The 21,902-nt window shown below is 38.5% G+C and overlaps 1 protein-coding gene across 2 annotated transcripts; it reads left to right on the plus strand.

The window, feature by feature from the left end:
• Positions 1-5,238: 5,238 nt before the first annotated feature.
• On the plus strand, positions 5,239-20,395 carry LOC124155859. Of its 2 annotated transcripts, XM_046530023.1 has the most exons (4): positions 5,239-5,494; positions 14,103-14,817; positions 15,325-15,413; positions 19,861-20,395. In XM_046530023.1, exons 2-4 carry the CDS (start codon positions 14,531-14,533, stop codon positions 19,902-19,904), a joined length of 420 nt encoding a protein of 139 aa, XP_046385979.1. In that variant the 5' UTR covers positions 5,239-5,494; positions 14,103-14,530; the 3' UTR covers positions 19,905-20,395. The 2 variants fall into 2 exon arrangements, with proteins under 2 accessions (XP_046385979.1, XP_046385972.1); XM_046530016.1 differs by lacking the exon at positions 15,325-15,413 and having other exon boundaries at positions 5,246-5,494.
• Positions 20,396-21,902: the final 1,507 nt, after the last annotated feature.

Raw genomic sequence — 21,902 nt, forward strand, 5'->3', positions numbered from 1 at the left:
ACATATTTCATTAAATATATTCTATTCATATCGATAAAGACCTGTAGCTAGTTCAACTGACTTCTGTTACTCCTTTTGCTTATGATCTAATCGAAAAATATAATTTACCGCCGATTTGTGTAGCAATTGCTTTAGCATGGAAAATATCAGAAAAGGCCGTGATTAAAGGCGATACTCCCTCCTCCCGAAAGTAAGCCGCTCCATCATTTTCCAAACCAATTTCGCGAAAAACGTCGACGCTGTATCTTCAGCATCAGGAGACGTATACACGCATGAACACATTCAGCGGGCATCTTTTGTTTTATCATTATAAGAATACAGCATCAAATTTCGCGTATCTCTTACCAACATTTTGGGCTTGGTGATTAAGGCCTCATGGAGTCATAAAAAATTATAAGTTTTAATTCTCATGAACAAAAAAAATAATGCAGTACGGCAATAAAGCTGGAAATCAAACTACCAAGGAGAAACCTTATCCGATTTCCTCTTCTCATCTATTTTTCATTTTACACAATTGCTTGTAATAAAATCAAAATTTCCTCTTTTGTAATAAAACCATTTTTTTTATGACTTGTCACGTTTTTACTACGCTGGCTTTCATTTGTAGCGGTTTTTTGTGTCAAATATTGCGTTCGGATAGAATACTCTTCAAAGCCATATTTCCATTTATTCTTGTGATGTTGGACCTTTTTTCAACGTCGAATCTCCGTTTTGGCTGGGGTATAGAATTGTATTCTCTTCTTTCATTCATTAAGCATTTCTGTCGGAGGGATCAAGTCCCCTCTCCGCGAGCAACAACTCGCCGCCGCTATCGCATTCTCCTTTGCTCTCATTCGGGTCACTGGCGATTGCCTCCCCCAGATGCCTTGCCCCCGCCTGACCTCGGCGCTTCAGTTCCGAGGATGTTGTCTCAAAATATCCTCTTGTCAACGACAGCCCCTGCAACCGCCAGCTCTCTCTCGTGGAATACATCGTTGAATATTTCAAGAACAGACTTCAAACTGCAATCAACTCACAGTCGCCCATGGGATTATTATTTTAACATATTTAAATATTATTATTGTAATATATTTGTAATACCTCACTTATACATAGTTTTTGTATCAATGTTGTTTCATATTGTTTTTTCCTTTTATGTCTGTATGTATCTTTTGACGATGTCTATTGTGATTTACATCATTTAATGACAAATTAACTGATTGATTGGTGCGAGGAGTGAATTATTATGAATAAAATCATAACTATGTCTAAATACGTTCTTCCAAGGGTACCTCATGGAAAAGCGGCCACGAAAAATAGGCTTTCCATACCATTTTCCATTTTCCGGAAATTACAATTAATAGTCCGTATTTTTGTATTGGATTTCATTGCGGAGAGCTTTGGTAAAATTGTGGATTACTGCATGTCTGTACGTGTCGTTCTGATGAAAATAAGATATAAGGTCCAGTGGCGCCGACTCTATGGGGCTTGAGGGGGCCCGGTCCCTGTGACGTCACTTGGAGCGGCATCGCATGGGTGCCAATCTGGCCTTTTTCGAATGCAGTTAAAATTGATCATTGCCATTCGTCTAAACTGGGATTTCTAAAACCAAATAATTTGTAAATAATGAATACACTACTGGTGGGTAACGAATCGCAACCAATGCCTATCGTTTTCTTTGATGAAGGAAACTACACTATTGTAGCTCTGAAATTCTGTGCCGAATTGAAATTTTCAACGCGAAGAAGAGCATGAGGAATGTAAGCGACTCTGACCCGCCCTCATCACGTCAGCTCCTCCATGGAGTAGAAAGCACTCTTTTCGAAACAGCCAATGGCTGGGCGGATTCAAATTCATTGACGGCACATGATTAATTTCAAAGTTAGCAGCGACAGTAAAGTAGAACCAGCCGCGCTATTCTTCCACCCTCGATAACCGGTTTCTATGGAAAAGGCTTCATCCGTCTCTTCTTCTATTGAACTAATTGTAAGCCATAAGCTTTTGCATGGATCTTACAATCTCATTAATTTCATCTCCTGCCGCTGTCATCCAAATGGTTGAATAAAGCCTGTGAGACAAGTGTATTTATTTTCTTTGTTTGGACAAGGCGGTAGGGCTGGAGCGCAGAGATACACTGGAGAGGTGGACTCCCACCCCTTAAATTCACATTACGAAAGTAATATTCCCCGAACGCGATTTCTCCGATATTCGCATTTACGGATCGCAGAATTCAAAAGGCGGCTCAAAAAATAGATATTTATCGGCTTTTCCGATCGCGGTGTGATGCTTCACTTGCGCGCGGTTTACGTACAGATTAATAAGTAAGATAAGATGAAAAAGCACCAAGTCCCCCCGCGCCCCCCTTTTCCGTGAAATCCCCCTGCGGAGTGCTCTTGAGTAAACCGTTGGATCCTGCTTGGTAGGATATGAATGAAGAAAAAAGAGGGGATAATACCAGACATTTTGGGCAAGAGAGAAAACAGGGTAGTTTCCTTCACCAAAGAAAACGAAAGGGATTGATTGCGATTCGTTACCCACCATTAGTGTATTCATAATATACAAATTATTTGGTTTTAGAAATCCCAGTTTAGATGAATGGCAATGGTCAATTTTAACCGCATTTGAAAAAGGCCATAGATTGGCGCCCATGCGATGCCACTCCACGTGACGTCACAGGGACCTAGTTTCTATACGAGTAGATGGGAGTTTTACATCGTCTGAGATTATCAATGCATGCATTAGGCACAGACTTCAGGGAAACATCTCTTAATAATAATTTATTAAAACTGCCTATTGTCGGAAAGTTTCCTTCGTTTCTTAGGGTAATAATAATCCTTTTTTAAGCCAAGCGCTACCTGCTGGCAGGGTACTCAGCTACCTGATAGCAGCCTGCATCGTATCAGCGCTCAAACCTCGCCCGCCCCAAGGTCACCTCACACGGCGACAGCTGGAACCAGAACGACGTCACACGGGGTTTTCCCAACATTCATACTTAGCCGTCCCGTTTTCACGCGGTTAAAAATTTTCACTTTTCATTTTATCGCGAAAAATAGATATATTCATTAAAAAATCTAAGAGCGTGAAATGCTTACTCCAGGAGTAATAATCTTTCGATTTAGGCAATAAAAATTTAATAGGAAACCACCCTATTATTACGTTTTAAAGGCATTAAATAAGGATCATCTTATGCGCCACCGCTCAAAATGCCATCTCGAATTAAGGTCGGGAAAACCAAAGCCGCCGACGGCAAGTACGATGTGAAGAGGAAGGCGTGTGTGGAGGAGCTTCTTTTTCAAAGCGTCACCTTCTGAGGTCGCTGTCCTAAGTCCCATAGGCCCCCTTGGCCCCAGACAGGGCACGGGAGCCTGGAAGGTGCCGCAGTAACTCACGAACATTGACGACGAGGAAAAGGACTTTCTTTCGCGTGATACGATCGGCATCGCACATTGAGGTCCTTATTACACTTTGCCTATGTACCGCTCACCATCTAATAAACGTGGTTCGACGTCAATTCATATAATGGGAGCGAGGTTAATTACTTCACTTATTCAATCCAGCTCAGGTGTCGTCCGAATAGCTGTAAAAAAAACATAAAGGAAGAACGTGAAGAATTTCAAAAGACCTAAAGCCAATCGGACGACACCTGAGCATTTTGAAGATGGGAGACAAGTCTTCTGTCGAAACGTCGGCTTTGCCCTAAAACCCAATAAGAATTCATCAATAGTGTTCACCAGGAGAATTTATAATCATTGAAGATAACTACTGGTTTTAATAATGAGCTCCGGGCAACTACCTCTTCTCATTGTACCGAGTGCCGCTTTTAGTAATCCCGTAGTACTCTGATGTACTGTTTGATGATTAGGCTGTAGAAATTTACTGGAATCATCTTCAAACGTAAAGGTCATCCTTTAACCAGTTATTTTGGATACCTGCGTCCTTCCTTCCATCCACCATACATCATAACACTTGGTCATTGACCCCGACTGGGTTAATTTGCACAAAAATCATATTTTCTGACCATACGAGCAAGCACACCCAGTTACCATTGGTAAGTACTCAGCCACAGGGGTGCAGCTAGGAATTAAGACTAGGGGGGGGGGGGGGGTTTAAGCGCAAATAGATCTGGGGTGTGTGGTATACCCGCCAGGATAAGCGGGTGATGCGCCCCCCCCCCCCCCCTCAGAAATATCTTATGATAAATGGTTCACAATGGTGAGTTTTATGGCTTTCTGAGGGATATTTTTATCGATCCTTACACTCTTCTATAAGTTTATTAATCAAATTAAGTCAAATGTATCAAACTTAAAAGTTTCTCTCAGATCTGGGGGGGTTCACCCCCCCAAACTCCCCCCATCGCAGGGCCACTGCTCAGCCACTTCATTTGGTGAGTTCCGTTTCATGTTCTTATTTGTTTCATTTAATAGGTTTCATAGTTCATCTTCAACGACCTGCCAGCATCATCTCGTGTTTTTGTGCGTCATGATGCAAGTCATGACAAACTATAGGCTACACACTATATATATATTCTGGGATGCTGTTTTCCCCCGTACCACATGTTAGTAAGCGCTGGAACGTGAAATGGAATTATGATTGGTTGATATCGATAGATCGTTAAAAACTTTCGTAATTTTCGCATTACTTATTGCAATAAATACAAAAAGTGATCATGATGACAGGAATTGGCGCAATAAAATTGTAGTTCATTTTCATTCGCTGGGTGCCGTCTCACGAAAGAGTTTGAAGCTCGCGCGACTATCCCAAGGCTACCAACTCTTCGGTGTTAAATCTGGCTCTGTTTTTGGAGTGACTACGTACTTTGATTTCTTGAAATGTATTTCAATACTGTGGAAAAAATATTGACAGAGTACATTTTTAATGAAAGCATACTGATCACGTATTTTTATCCTTGAGAAAATGGTTTCCATGAGGACTTTCGGAAATATAATTACTATTCATGGCCTTCCTTAATGGTTATCCTCAATGCGATTAAAATGATTGCTGCTTCTTATAAAATGAGTCGCTTCACGTCCTTCACCCTTAGTCTCAGAAATGAAGAAACTATGGAGAGTTGATCATAAATTTTGTCGAAAAAAGCCCCAGTAAGGCGGCAACGGCAGAAAAGAAGGCACCGTAACACTTTTAGGATTTAAAGAAAATATTTTGAGCAGCTGTGATTTGCTCAATTTGATTGATAAATTTGTTAATTTAAATGTGAAGATTTACCTGACGTCACCACGTCATATGGAGCTGGTATTCGTTGAGTTGGTAGTACGCGTTGTCGTCAAATTTTAGCTGGAAGGCGTTGAAATTTCTTTGCTTCCGGTGTCATTCAATCGGAGTGGCGGAGTTCGATGAATGTTTCAGTGATATTTCAAAATATTATTATTGCCAGTCGCTGAGCTAGCGCCAATACCTATTAAACATCAAGCTTATCGCTTAGTTAGTGGGCCTGTTTCGTCCAAGGCCGTGAATACTATCATTGGAGTACTGCAATGGAAATGAATTCAGTATTCAGGTAAGTTTTCTGAATCATTTATGCAATACACACTTTTAATTAAGCTTTTGTTTGGGTGGTTGAGATACATACATATATTATAATCATTTTGAAGTATCGATGACTGAGTGACGAACAATAGATTTTTGAGAAAGATTTGGGCATTGGAACAAATAGGTTCATTACCTTACGTGTGGCAAGTTAAATTTTTTTTATATTCGATGACATCACCTGGGTTTGGTTTTTTATGTGCAGTAAACTGCTAGGAGGCGGTTATTACCCTAAAAGGTTTAATGCCTGTCGTAAAGGTAAAGACTTGCTTGTTCAAGATCGAAAGATTAGCTGATAGGAAAATTGAGTGGAGAGCTGCATCAATTAACCATACTGAGGATTGTGGTGCTAGTGGTGATAGTTATGATGATGACATTTTAGTGTAACTGTATTTATTGGGTATAGGTAAATGTTTATATATTGATAGGCATGGTCAAAGTTGACTAAATTTTTCTACTTGGGTGTAGTGTAACCTTCTAATTAATTGTGGCAAAACTCTACAAATTGTTATGCCTTCATTTCTTAGAATGGTCACTAAATATACTAATTTTGAAAGAAATCAAAATACATGGGTGTTAAGTTCTAGGCTTATGGGTATATGATCATTGTTCTAGACCCAACCTTGTAGAGTTCATCGGCACATCCCCGAATCGAACACACGACGTTCTTCTCAACGGTCACCCATCATGCCACGGGAAGAGATCGAGGGAGACAGGCCACTTCCGACGATCAGACCGAGGGAACACCCCCAGGGAGAAGAGGGGAAAGGAAAGGAGGGGAAGGCATGACCCATCTCACCAATCACATTTATTCTGATCACATGTGCATACATAATACATTCCTCCCTCTAATTTTTGACTTCCATAACAAAAAGAAAATTGTAACACAATACATATCTATGAATATACAATGAACACATCAAAATGACAAGTTCTGATACAAGAAAGAAAATATGATTTCACAATGAACCACAAAGGAGAAAATAAATAATGATAATTTCACCGGCACACTCTCACAAGTTCAATCGAGAGATTGGCTTTCTTTCTCGATAGCGACGTATTGGGAGTTTTTGAAAGTTGCACTTGTTCAACCACCTGATCAGCTGATGTAAGGGGCAGCCCTGCAGTTGACCCACCAGAGGTTTGCTCCACAATGGGAGTGTTCTCCTGTGGTGGTGTACCAAGTACCATGCCCATTAGTGATCTAGGCAAGTCATTACCTGGTACTGTACCAACATCATTTTGGACTTTTGACAATATTTCCATCTAACCTAAATTGGATGCCAATCAACTGGTCAATATGGTGCTTCCAAATGATGCCGTTATCCACTTTGACTAAATATGATACTGGACTCAACATCTTTAAAATTGTACCATCAATCCATTTAATTTTTCCTCTAAATTCTTTGCAGAGTATCAGTTGTTCAATACATAATTCTTGGGTGTTATGCACATTCGAATTAAGAGTTTGCTTAGTCTGACTTTTGTGAACTGTTTCTTGTAAATTGGGTCTCTCTTTTGTAGTACAATGGGGTGAATTCCTATAAGCTGACAAGAATTGACTTAATGCCATTTCTGCATTTTCTTTACCCAATAATATACATTTTAAATATTTCTTGACAATTTTTACTGAGGTCGAAATTCTGAGGTCGCCTTGGAGTTAATGCCGGAAGTCTTGATGATGTTGCCTGGCCGGTCGTTTGATGGTAGGTCAGGGTAGATGAGTCACGGTCTGCTCCCTCCAGTGAAGTAGCCAACTGCACCGCTTTCTCGAACGTCAGTTCCGGTTCCCCTAACAGGCGTTTCCTGATAGCCTCGTTACGTAATCAGCTAACCAGACGATCTTGCTTGTAGTCAGAAAGCCTATACCGAATTCACAATGAGTCGACAGTTTTTTCAGTGGTACTAAATACTCGGCCACCATTTTGTAATCGTGTTGATTATGTTGACTAAACGTATAGTATTCAACTATAAATGATGGTTTATGGCTTAAATGCTCCTGTACCACTTTCCCTATAGCCTCAAAAAATTTAGAACGCCACTTTTCGGGTGTACATAGATCTTCTAACAAATTGTACGTTTTCACACCCACGACTGTCAAAGGGGTACTGACTTTCTTTTCCTCTTTAATGTCATTACATTCCACGAATAAGTTAAATCTTTCGATGCAAGATCCCCAGGATTCATCTGCTCCCTCAAATGGGCCTAAAGAGCCCATAATGCTATGTGCCGTGCTTAAATACTTCTTTACGACAATGATGCGTGTACCTTAATACTCCTATCGTTTACTTTAAAAACGGATAATTTGAATTGTTTTCCATAGGGGTAGGGAAAGGGTCTCCCTACCCCTCCCCCCACCACTGGTCTCACAATCAGTGACATCAGGAATGAGGTGTGTGGAGTAAGATCATGGAATGGAATTTATTGCATGGAACGACACCAACTTGCTCAATTTTACTGTCTATCAGTAGTTGCATCCATCATTTTACAAAGTACATACTTTTACCGGCTGCAATGAAATTATCGACCAGTGTTTCAGTTCAACTACAGAAATTTATTACTTAAGTATAGAAATAACTTTGTGCTGTGTGTTAAAAAGATGAAATTTTGGAAGTTCTGCTCAGATATTAGCTCCTTCAAAAGAGTGAACAGATGACTCTATTAATGACTGCCCTGGGTGGCACCAACTCTTTTAATGTTACTTTACATTTTATAATGTGTTTACATCGGCTTATCTACCAACAATCTTTGCTGTGTCAGTAAATCGGTTCGAAAGGCAGAAGTGCTGGAAACTACCTACATTCAACGCCATAGTGATCATTTTGATGCACTTGATAAATCATAAAATATGTACATATTTGTAAACACATTTACATATTCCTTTTCAATTTTATGCCATGATAAGTATTCCACTGGCCTTAACCCTCCGTGACTCGCGCCCTAAATACGAACGTGAGAGCTCGCGTGGGGTGTTTCTGACACCCCACTCGTTTTTTTCGCTTTTTTCAATTGTTTAATTGTATTTTGCCTTAATTTTTGCTATTTACCTATCCTTTCATAACTCCTGATAATATTTGTTTGTTTGATATGAATAATTGTCGCATAGGAATATTTTGTTGTAATTTTGTTAATTTTCAAAAGAATTTGAAGTACAAAAGATGGGGACGTTGATACAATTTGTAAACATTCTTACATATTGGCTGTATTCTAATTAAAGCAATAATAATTTTGTTCACATAAATTAACAAATTGCATTACCTGGCTAAATAATTTTATACGTTACTTCGTTTCAATATTTTATATGAATTGAATTTTGATTATTTGATGGAAAAACCGGCCGCGAGTCTTGCGATTTGCCTGCTTTTGAGCTAATGGAAATGATTTGATGATTAGGGTTTTTTACATTTGTTATAACGATCAAATAGTATTCTAAGTTGTTAATAATGATTCTGAAAAGTATTTTTGAAGAATTTTATCTCAATCACTGGCTCTTTCAAGTGGGAAAATTCTGAATAATCTTCTAGTCTATAAATTCCAAATTTGCCTGGGAAATGCTGTATCTTTTCGGAAATCGAGGGTGGACCTGTAGTCTGTTCAAATAAGGTAGGATGGGTAAGAGATTTGGCATGGATCGAGGGCCCAACGATAACCGCGTACCTGCCGTCAGCCAAAAATTACCCGGGGTCCAGTCGATCACGCTCGATATAATGAGTCACGAATCGCACTTTACTCGGAAAAATTATCTCATAAAGTAAGCGTGATATGTAATTTTTTATTATATCTTTGATTTCTACGTGTAATTTCATGAAGAAAGAGTCTCTATACGACGGAGCTACGTCCATTAGTTATGTAACACTTACATAGCGGTTGCAAAAAAAACCACTAAGTGTGGCATAACTACTTGACATAGCTATAAATCCTTTTGTTCTGGCGGTCTCTGTATCCCAGTAAAAGAGAAGTTTGCTCTCCATTCGGCAATTTAAATATGAATTTTTACTTCTCTAAACAAGATTTGTCTTCTTTACTTTGTGCATGCAGACGTCACGATAGTTACCACAAAAATTTCCCTGCGAAATCCTCGCTATTATTGATCAATATTCATATGCTCCTTTGGGATAGTTGCATTTTGATCAACTTTAGATATTATTATGTGTAAAATGAGACAGAAAATATTTACGAATTGTAGCAAGTTGGTATAGCCTCAGTTGACATTTGGAAGGGCTGATGAAAGACAGGAAAAAATCATTTACACGAATTCCTTCATGAAACTATTTTTTAATATTTTCCAAGCACTCACTACATACTTTCAACATGTGCGATGCACACATATTCCTTTCACAAATTTCACAAAACAATTTAGTTTTTATGTCTTTGGCTCTGGGGCAAATTACACACCTTCCACTTCCTCTTCTCCGCTTTTCCTGTGGCTCCGATATTGATGGCTCTCCGTATTTCTCTAAGGTTTTCCTAAATTCTTTTGGCAAATTTTTTTGTGTACTTCTCTGGGCAATAAAAGGTTTTGTTAAGCCTTTAGCAATTTCTCGGAGGAATGTTCTTCTATTTGTCTTAATTTCAGGATGTAAGTTCCTGAAAATAACGAACGCATTGATGCCCAATGTATTCATCAAATGATAAAAAACCACCATAGGCCATCTCTTTGTGTTTCTGGCACCACTATAGGTAGCGCACATTTCATCTACCGTATCTACACCACCTTTCGTAGAGTTGTAAAAGGATATCATTTCCGGTTTTTTTTTCTCACCTGTGGTCAGATCAATGCTAATATCGCTGTGTATACTCGAAATCATGAGGACGTTTTTCTTCTTTTTAAGAATATATGACACAAGAGTCATATTTTTCCTGAAGAGAAAAATGCTACTATACTCATCTCTATTTTTGACAAAAACAATTTCAGGGGGAAGCTCTGCCTTATTCTTCCTAATGGTCCCCACAATAGTAAGTTTTCTTAGAAGTAGATCTTCCAAAAGTGGCACATACATGAACCAATTGTCCACTGTAATGTTCCTCCCCGTTCCCAAAATTGGACTGACAATCCTTTTTACAACCTCCTTTGGGCTGTTGTCTACTCTAAAAGGACCATCTGGCTGAATACCTAGGTAAACCTCCATTTTTTGCGTGTAATACACAGTAGCATCTACAAGTGCAAATATTTTTATGCCGTACTTTGCGGGTTTATTTGGTAAATATTGGCGGAAAGAACATCTACCCCGAAAAGGAACTAATTGCTCATCTACTGTAGCAAACTCACCGATGTTGTACAATTGTTCAAATTTACGGATAAACATTTCAAATACCTTTCTTATCGGAGCCAATTTATCAGTTTTTCTCCTATTTTCTCTGTCTCTGATGTCATCAATTCTTAGACATTGAAGCAGCAATTTAAACCTCTGGTAATTCATTGATGCCCTAAATATCTCCACACCCAAACCATCTTGATCTCACATATCTTTCAAGTTCTGGCGACCTGATTTGTTTGCCCCTAAATAAAAAAGCAGACCAATGAGACAGCAGACCAATGGCTTAGCATCTCTTTCTTGAGAATAATTTTGCGCCTTTTCCGCAAGTTTGATATTTGTACTATTTACAATTATGTGACAGATGTTCTCATCAAAAATTATGTCAAAACAATCTAGCGGAGAATTTATATCATTCTTATTTCCCTTGAAGCCAGCTGCCTGAGATACAATGTTATGAACTGGTGTTCGAACATTACGTCGTGGCTCAGAGGTACTCCATTTTGTCACTCGATCTTTGCCCGTTAAAAAATTATCGTTAGTCACAGTTGTATACTCAGTCTCTGAATCACTGATGTCCTGATCGCTACATGTGTCGTGCTCCGATTCCTGTGCTGAAGCTGAAGAGAATTCAGTGTCTGAATCAAATTCTTCCTCTTCGGATAGTCCACTGGAAAGCAGAAGAGCAGTTTCTATGTCCCTCTCTGATCGTAAATAGGTCATCTAAGGGAAAATATAGTTTATATAAGTTTCTGAATGATTTTCAGTGATTCCTAAAATTTAAATTTTTCATTTATCAGAAATTGAAAATGACATGAACTTACCTCGAGGTCTCTAGAGAATTTCTAGGCTTCCCACTAGCAATCACTTCTAAGAGAAAAAAGTTATACGAATTTTGGGATGAAATTCTTCCCTAAAATGGAAAAATAAAAGAAATATTGCGTATAGTCTCCTTTGAAATAATGAAGTAACGAAAAATAATGGTGAAATAAGCGTTGAAAATTTATAAAACGTAATGAAGCATTAGGTATCGAAATAATGATTGTAAAAATAAGATAAATTTTATAATTGTAAGTGAAAAGACTCACCAAATAAAAGAACGAAGTATACTTCGCGGCAGTATTTCTTCTATTCTAAACCAACACTCGAAAATTTCGCTCCGACGGGATGCGCACTGTCTTCACAAAAGCGTCTGATCTCGGCCGAAAACGGAAAGAAACTAACCAATTTTCCAGGACAGCTAGGAAATATCCCTAAACTCAGCTACTGAAAAGATGAGACCATAAAACTAGACCCGAAACGAACTCTAACCAAAACAAGACGCTGGGGTGCCTGGGACACCCCGCGCGAGTCACGGCGGGTTAAAGCTAGATGGAACACTTTTTTTTTTAAATAAGGACCAATTTGATTAATTAAAAAATGATATCCATAAAATTTCATATTACTTTGGGCAGTGAACTTAGATTATAATTACATTTCCTCTACTTTTAGAGAGCTGTTTTTGCTCATGGTAGTGAGTTAGAGGTAGAGGAGAGTTGCAATATGTGACGTTCATTTTCACCACTTCTTTGCCTAGGGCTAGAAAAGTTTCCATTAGTTTCCCTGGTGAATTGTTTTCTTGATTATTTATAAATCATTAAGGTGAAAAAATAACATAATTACTGATGAATTCTTCTCGGGTTCTCAGCCAGGTTAATTCTGTCGTATAAGCTGACGTTTCGAGAGATGACTTCCTTCTTCAAGGAAGCCGTGTTACTCTTTGAAAGTCCAATTTCACACGGAACCGTTACGACCATTTACCGAGGATAACAATCCGGCTCAGGTGTCGTTCGATTAGCTGTAAAAAACAAGAAAAACTTATAGGAAGAACATGAAGAATTTCAAAAGACCTACATCCAATCGGACGACACCTGAGCCGGATTGTTATCCTCGGTAAAGGGTCGTATCGGTTCCGTGTGAAATTGGACTTTCAAAGAGTAACATGGCCTTGAAGATGGGAGACAAGTCGTCTCTCGAAATGTTGTATTGTACAAAAGAATCAACCTGGCCTAAAACCCAAGAAGAATTCATCAATAGTATTCACCAGGAGAATTTATAATCATTGAAGATAACTACTGGTTTTAATAATGAGTTCCGGGCAACTACCTCTTCTCACTGTACAGAGTGCCACTTTTAGTAATCTCGTAGTACTCTGATGTACTGTTTGATGATGAGGCTGTAGAAATTTACTGGAATCATCTTCAAAGGTAAAGGTCATCCTTGAACCAGTCATTTTGGATACCTGCGTCCTTCCTCCCATCCACCATACATCATACCACTAGGTCATTGCGATTTTATTTATAAACCCCTAAGAATGCCTCTGCTGCTTCTTAACTGAAATGTTTGTATGCAATAAGAACATAATTTTGAAACAAATAAACATGAGTACCTACCTTAATGTGCTGCTACAATGGTCAAAATGACTTCACCAACTTTCTTGGTGAAAAATTTAATAACTAATTGATTTAAAATCATTAAATATTTTATTCACAGCAGTAATTTTATCAAGTTTTGAAAGGTCCCAAAAGGAAAAAAATAATATAATGAAAGAACAAATGAGAGGTGGTTATATCCAAATTCTAATGCAGTCAAAATGACTGCTCAGGTGTTAACTTGGGAAGTCAATTTAAATGATATTACTTAGTGAAGTGCAAAAATGCCAAAAAATTATTTTGAAATTAAAAAAAATTTCTATGAATAGAAATTTCTCTTTCGGAGTAGTCTATAAACTTGATGAAATTGTTGAACAGACTCAAGAGCAGGATTACTTCTGGTATTAACAATTTTTTAGAAGAAAATGGTAACATCAGCCTTCTGAGATGAAGATTCTGGCTTTTCATGAATCTGGAATACTTACTGCTTATAAATATTGCTAGTCTTTCATCCATTACTAATGCAAGGCTGTTGCAAAAAAAATTTGGAGAGGGGTAAATTTAAGTTGGGCACGGTGCAATCGATAGGGGTACACTTATGACCGTATCCCTCAAGCTTTTCTGGGATTTGAAATCCTTGAACTCAACTCCCCCTGCTTTCTACTGTCTTGCTCTAATGGCTGATGTGTGGTATGTTCTGCAAATTTTTATCTCAAAACCTAAAACTAATTTTCTTGCTTAATTATTGAAAGCTAAGCTGATTAATTTTATTTCTCTTTGTAGAGTAATGGGGCAAGGGAATTTTTATTAGGCAAATTCCATTGAGAAGTTGCCTAAAATTTGTCAATGGGTGTGTGGCATAATTTTTCCTCTAGTAAATTCATAATTTGTGATGATTCTTCCCTTTCTTCAGGTCATCTGTGAGGCCTCAATGTGATATTTCCAGACGGGCAAATGAAGATTGAATGAAGATCAATGCGGCAGACTTGAGTGAAGAACTCTTGCATGAAAGGGCGTATGTATATGGTGCCATTGTAGGAAACTTTTGAGGGCTTGATTCTTTGAGATATAACTGCAGGAATATTTACTCACAATACTCTCACTATACATGCAGTGTGTCTGCAAGTCGTAAAGCTAGTCTAAATTTCATGTAATTACAACCATAACAAGTAGGGTTTGTGTTCCATTTAGGCTGTTGATACATGCTTGATAGTTTAGCCAGTAGCTTGTATGCTTTGTATAGAAGTAAAAATCCGATGGACATAGCAGGCCGCCTCTGGCAGAAATATTTTTATAACACTACTTGGATCAAAAGCTGTGTGATAGGACTGTGGCGTAGTCATGGAGAAGATGGAAAGTTCTGAGATGCGCAATTTGATGGAAATTCGAGACACGCAGAATTCCATCCTCACGATGCAAGAAGCGTTGCTGGAGCAAATGCTGCCTGCTCCAAGCAGTGGCAGTGGGACAGAGTTGGTGTTGGACATGGTGGCACCGCCCGTGGTGTCCGCCTCTCAAAGAGCACCCTCTCCATCTTTGGCCAAGTTTGAGGCAGCTAGGAGTGCCTCTATCTCCCAATACTCATCCATGATTGGGTTACAATCCTTTGGGAAATCTCTTAATGTCAGGTAGGAATCAGGTGTCATTTGTTTTTTGAAGGAGTTATATCCCATTATCTATTTTAACATTTGGAAATACTATGTTGGGAACCATTCTAACTCACAATTTTATGTACTGCTAGCATGTAGTGGCATAGTGAAAGTAGTTGAAGGGAACATAGAAAAGGTATTTTAACTACATATTTGGTTCCTTATCCGACCATCATGGGCAACCAGGAGTGTATAAAAGTTGTTGTTTTGGGGGGGGGGGTGTTAGTGATATGACTTCTGGAAAGCGAGCAATAATGCCCCATCCTTAGGCAATTGGCTTTAAGGTATTCTCTCAACTACATTTCAATGTTGTGAGTTGAGATGGTGAAATTAAAACTTGCATTGAAGAGCCACCTTTATGGTTGCCATGTTTTCAATTTTTCAAGGGATTACAGGAGAGGCGGTGCTTAATTTTTCTCAGTCACTAGACAACAAATTCACATTGCTCTCTTAGCAGCTGATTATTTTGACATGCTATATTTTCAGCCCCTCCACTTTCTTAAAATTTGAGCCTCACCGTGGAAAATTGCTCGAGTTAGGTTCAAAGAAGTTGAAGAAGACACCCAAACATGGAGGTATATATTTTAAATATAAATAAATACATATGTTCATAACTTTAATATTGTAGGTATAATCTTTTTCACATCCTTTGCTATTCACATTAAGACTATATTGCATTTATAAATTAATACCATAAATAGTACACTGAAACAGCACACTGCAATGATTTCGATAAAGTTTGATGTTGCCGTAAGTTTGAAGGGATTGATGCTAAGCACCTAGGGCATCACGGGAGAGTTACGTAAAGTAAATGTGTGGGGGTCTCTCAGACCCCCTCACATTTATCTTGTGTAACAACTTTTTAATGGTACGACGATCATCATTGATATATTTAGTACCTCCCAGAAACTTCATATTCAATCAAAGCAGATAGAATTTTTTAGGTTATTGATATTTTCTATTGTGTTAACAATTTTAATGCCGTGGGAGTCACAGTGATCCCCTGCGCATTATCGTCACACTTTCTGTACTTGACTTCCATGTGCTAAAAATCCTCATTTGCTGTTTTTTGAGTTAAAATTTTTGTGTTTCATGCTAAAGTAATGTATCTTGATCTATAACTTTCCCTTCCTATAACGTCTTGTAGAATATTGCAGAAAATGGAAATACAGTACACTCCCGATTATCCTAATGGCTAATGGTGGGGAGAGACAGCACGAATAATCGAAAAACACGGAGAACTCAAACTTTCAATTTAATGTTTGTATTGTCCATAATTTACGTAAAACAAACAATATATTATTATTTATGCCGTTTTTCTGTTATTTTAGAGTGCTTCCCGGACTTATTGAGAGCTTTCTTCGCCAGTTCGCAATCTTATTAGCGGTGATTACGTAGTTGTACTCCTATTATTAATGCTGCATGTAAGGCCTGGTTTTGAAAACCACACTTCCGTGGCTGTGTGATCACGGGTACAGAAAAGTGGTTTGCTTGAATGCCTCAAAACCACTGTTCGACGTCGGAAACTACACTGTCAGGCACCACGTCACGTAGTTGCGTCTCGCACAAGTTGCCCGGGTTGCAACTCCTGCGGGACGCGTATCCGTGCACGGTTGTGCCCTGCGAGGCTTGGAAAACAGGAACACGGTGCTCCCGTGAATGCAGCTAGCACGCGATCGCTTCCATTGTACGAAGGGGATTCTAACGGAAATAATAAGCCCGGGTTATCCTAGCATTAATGCAGTAATTCTGATGATTTTGCGTCCGATTTTATCTTATTATAAAGATCGCGGAGAAAATTTAGTGAGAGTCAAAATCATGCACGGATAATCCGTAACACGGATATACTGCAGCCGAATAATGGGGAGTCTTGCTGTATTTTCATATCAAATTTGCATAAAATTTCAGCTAGGTAGATGTAAAAATATTAATAAGTTTTAATAAATAATAGAAATATTGTGGATGGAAAGACTTTATTCATATTCTAAAATATGGTCAAATGACCAAAATTTAAAATGCAAACCATTAAACCATCATTCTGGTCGTTACGTGTCGTCAAGATAGGGTTTGGAAAAAGTATCTATTGCTAATAAGGAACTGGTTTAAGAGAAATCAGTGTATGTTTCTTTGTAATCATTCACTTACATTTTATTGTTTGCTCCACCTCGAGCATAAGAATTTAGGTTAGGGAATTCCAATAGGGAAATTGCATACTTTTTATAAACAGTATGTTGATATACTACAGTAAACACTTAGTACCGCAGTATACTTTTTTCCGCTTAAAATTCAGTTTATACACTAAAAAATGACTCCCAAAAGTCTCCCGAGTTTCGCGGGCTAAAAAATACCGCCCCTACTAATCTTAGGCCGTGACGTCATAGTTCAGTAGGAGTCCAAGATCCAAGCCCAGTAACTGCAGGTTTGGACGAGCCACGTTGCGTTTAAAGGAGAACATGGCTGAAATAAGGAAAAATTACAAGTGGTGCATTGCGCAATAAAACCCCAGAAAAAATTTTCGTCTGCATTCCCACGGAGGAAATTAGAAGAAAAGCCTCGATGCATGCCGTCTGTCGGGATGAGCGTTACGGAAAAATAAGAGTATAATAAACGGAATGATAAACCCGTGTGCTATGTGAGCGAAGATAACTTTAATATAAATAATATTTCCATATTTCATCGACTGAATAACTTGAAACTGAGATTTTTCGATAATTCGACCACTGTAGAATAAAAACTCAACTTCTCAACAAAAATCGAGATAGGTGTTTCTCGATGTTTACGATGGACTCAAATTATTTATGGCACTTGTTCAATTTCAGTTACGGAAGGACATAGAAAATTCCATGATGTTTAAAATCAAGGGAGGAAATATGAAAATATAGAGCAACGTTGATCCTCATGCATTCGAGTGCCAGCCAAGAAGACAGCGTTTTCTTCTACTGTCGGCGTCAAAATGATGTGCCGCTGTACTTTGCAAATTTATATCCTGGCTTCACTGCATGCTATAATAATGAACTATACGTCATTTTAAAGGAAATTTTATCCTAAATTCTGATTTATTTTATTACAAAAAAATTCAAAAATGTAGACACGGCCAGTGCAATAAATGATTCCGCGCACCGAAAAATTAGCCGTTTAGTTAACTTCATGAACTTTGCAACTCAACCTAGGGAAAACTACTACGTCTACAGCATTCATATTCCACATTAATTTACACTCATCAGTGCGGATTAATAAAATGGCTTTTGGGTATTTTTAGAACTTATAAATTGTTATAGATTAATGAAAATATTTAAACATTATCTTGTCCCATAGTTTACCCCTAATGATAAAGGAAGTTGTAGATGGAAAAAGAATGGAATCCAGAGGTGGTCTCAAAAAATGAATCGCAGCATTCTTTGATTTTATTCTACGCCGTTGCTTGCTTTTCAGAAAAAGTTGAGTCACAAGAGGAATTTTCTGCGGCCCTTGATTTGGAAACTGTGGAGATAGAGGAAGACGTACTGTGGATCAGCAATTTCCATTTAGTTGGTTGTCAGGATAAACCAAGGATCCATTTAAAGGGTGTCAGGCCAAAATAGGACTGATGTGCCCCACAGGGGAAATGGGGTGTTTGCGGGAAAGTCAAACTCGAAGTTGCCCAAAGAATGTACAGTTCTATGTTGCTCTTTCCCCAGTTAAAACCAAATAGAAATTGGATTGGGATGATATTTTCAGCACGGGTTCCAGTGATAGTGAGAGTGCAGGTGATCACGGTCATCGTCGAAGGTCATCCCTCTAGAATTTCCCATACAGAACTTTTAAGTGACAACCGATCGCAATGACGATGAGCTCACCTTTAGAGTAGGTTTCAGATATATCGTGAGAAAAGCTCCCAAAATGTATTAAAGACTCTGTTTGGAAAATATTCACATTTTAATGCTACTTTAGGAAGGCTTTCATTACAAAAGTAACTTCTTAACACCTGAAGACGTTGTGTTTATTATATTGATCGAAGTGCGATTGACCGATTCTCTCTGCAGAATAGGAAGTGGCTTCAGGGTTTTTGAGTCACAAGATGGTAGATTGTGTTGGAAGTTCGTCTATATTATCGTTACTAAATTGAAACATTGATAGTCTGGCTTCCTCAGAGCTTCCTGTCGCCCTCCAGGCAAGGTATTTTTAAGTTGAAAGTATCATCGACAGCTTCGAGGTGGAAATAAGTTCACCATAAGACTCTCTACCGGACTGCCAAAAGAATACACATTTCACATGAGTATACGCTTTCGCCAATAATATACACAAGTCTCACTATGTTATGAACTATAAAACATTTCAGATGCACATCAGCTACCTTTCCATTTCTCGGCATCGACTTTCGGCGCCGACGAAGTCTACAGTTTCACTAAAATACCCTGTTATCATGATGGAATCAGTAACAGGAAGCTTGCTAGGATCAGCCTAGAAATAACCATATTCCTTCATCTTTAAGCAATCTATCGCTTTCAATGGAGGAGAAATAGATCAAATAATAGCCCTGAAGTCACAATGAACAACTCCGATACGTCTGCACTTCAATTAATGAAACATAACCACGCCGTCGCTTGTATTCAAGTATGCAACCTCTAGACCTCTACTACGGCCGTGCCGCCGTGCCTCCTCGTACTGAACTATGACGTCACTTTTCTACCAGCCAATCATCGGGCGTTTTCGCTTCTCACTTGCATTTGAAAATTCTCGTGAACTTTGATGCATTAAATATCGCAAACCACATCATGAAATAATAAAAAAACTTTCACCGAGGTATGCAAACATATATTTTTATATAATTTTGGGGCTATTGATTATATCTGAAATATATGCAAGTTCCCTATTCTACTCAAATGATACTAATAGATTATTCTTCTCAGGAGCAAGGTAGTATTATAATTATGGTTTAATGCCGCCTATCTCTTGAGTCACAATAAAACGACAAAAATATGCAACTAAAAATCAAAATGATAGAAGTAAAAATTCTTTTGGGTATTTTTTTTATTGTTAAAGCAATGGGGCCAGCAGTGGTGGCAAGACCAGTCGCCATTGTGTGAATAAAGTTAGTGGCAAAGCAAAGAACAGGAGAGTTTTGGAGAACAAATTCAAAAAGAAAGGTTGGAAAAAGAAGAAGAAGAACAAGGGGAAGCTGAAGGAGTGTGCCCAGTCGCAAATGGTGAATGGTGCAGCTGCTGATAATAAGAAGAAGGTGGGAGTTCAACCATAACATGTGATGTCATTGACAGGGAGGAAATTTCCCCATTACAAAAGTCAATTTCTGTTTTTTCTGGCTTCATATTACCACCCAGTTTGTTTACCATGGTAGCAGGTCTAACCCATGTGAAATTTTTATTTGTTTGAATAGTAATTGAAGGATATTTTTTATGTACATATATATTTTTTTAAGTTATGCCTTCATATAGGAAGGATAATCAACATTATTTATTATCTCTCCTTATGTATTTCAAACATACCGAATGTATTGTGATAGCATTGTTGTCAGCAAAAACTTAATAAAATATTGTTTGACAATGGCAATTGATTGATAGGGACATAGTTTCTATGAAGGAGGAATGCTAGTTTTGTCATAATTAAACTTTTTAATTGTTCAGTTTCTATCAGAGGAAAACTCTTCATTTTTTGGGAAGTCAATTTTTCCATTTTGGATGTGAAACTTAAATGCCAAAGACCCAATTTTATCAGCTCTCATGGAAGTATATTTTTGTTTTCATGTTTCTCAAAAAGGTGATTCAAGGAAGGGCACTTAATTGTCTTAAATAATTTCTCAAGTATTGTCAAGCACCCTTTTCTGACATTAAGAAGGAAGCATGCATGTAAAAGCTTTTAGAAAGAGTTGATAGTCTTTCTGTCATTCATTCATCACCACTCCTGTCATTGTAAAGAGCTTCAATTCTTTCATGATTCCAAGCATTGAGTTTCAATCCAAATGCCTTCTCAAAAGCCCCTAATGCAACAAACATCAGCTTCTTCTTTTTACATTCTCTACACTGCACGAGCAGCCTAAGGATCAACATTGCTTCCCTTGTGCCTCTGCTTTCTCTCAATCTGAATTGGTCTCCATCCAGATACGGCTGCTGTTGTCAGTGGAAGTCCACACACAGCTTGCTGTTACCTATATGCTGTTCTCTTTTGCATCTTCTTGTTAAATGCATCTCAGTGTGATCCCTGTGGTTCCCAATATAATTTAGCTTAATGAGAGGTCATTTTCTGCAGTGAGTGAAACAAAAGTTTTCATCCAGTGTGCCAATAGGCGTCAAATGGTGTGTTGAACTTGAGTATTGGCTACAACAATGATGGAGTTGTCACAGTTGTGATCCTGATGCCCTGGCAAATGGTCCAGACTGTGCAGTAGGGGGGATCGGAAAAATCGATTTTTTTCAAATCCATCTGGCCCAGTGAAAAAAAGTTGTGGGACCGATCAAAAATAAGGCCTGAAAAATTTGAGACCTCTAGGTGAACCCCTGACCCTCGCTCAAATGCAATTTAGGGGGGGAGGGTCGAAATTCGAAAAATATAGTATTTTATGGTCATTCCCTATAGATTTTGCCGAGTTACTGTTAGAAAGAGCAAAAATTTCGTGCGTTTTGACGTATCTGCCACCGTTTAGCCACAAAATTCCTAATTTGAGTCTGCGTCCGCGAAGAAAATATTCCAACGCCCACGCAGCGTCCGGGATACAAGAGCCGCAGGCCGATCCCTTCCCCTCCACGATCGCTTCTCCCCCTCCCACGCCTCCAATACAGCAAATTCATCCCGAGCATGCTGCTAGGAGGTCGTTTATCTATGATAATATAAATCGAAAGATGGTAGAAGGTAATAAAGGAAGCGTATGAGACGACTTGTCTCTTATTTGGCGCCTAGTCGGCGTTCAACAAATCGATGTTACCAACTTTTAGAGAAGTTATGAAATATTTTTAGATCCGAGAACACAGGAAAGGAGCCTACGGTCTAAGTAAAGTCCTCTTGAGTGTGCGAACTATAGTGACGCTTCCTTTCCATTATGTGTGTGACTAAATGGTTTTAGCGGTACCACA

This window comes from Ischnura elegans, chromosome 1 (assembly GCF_921293095.1).
Source record: "Ischnura elegans chromosome 1, ioIscEleg1.1, whole genome shotgun sequence".
Taxonomy (NCBI): domain Eukaryota; kingdom Metazoa; phylum Arthropoda; class Insecta; order Odonata; family Coenagrionidae; genus Ischnura; species Ischnura elegans.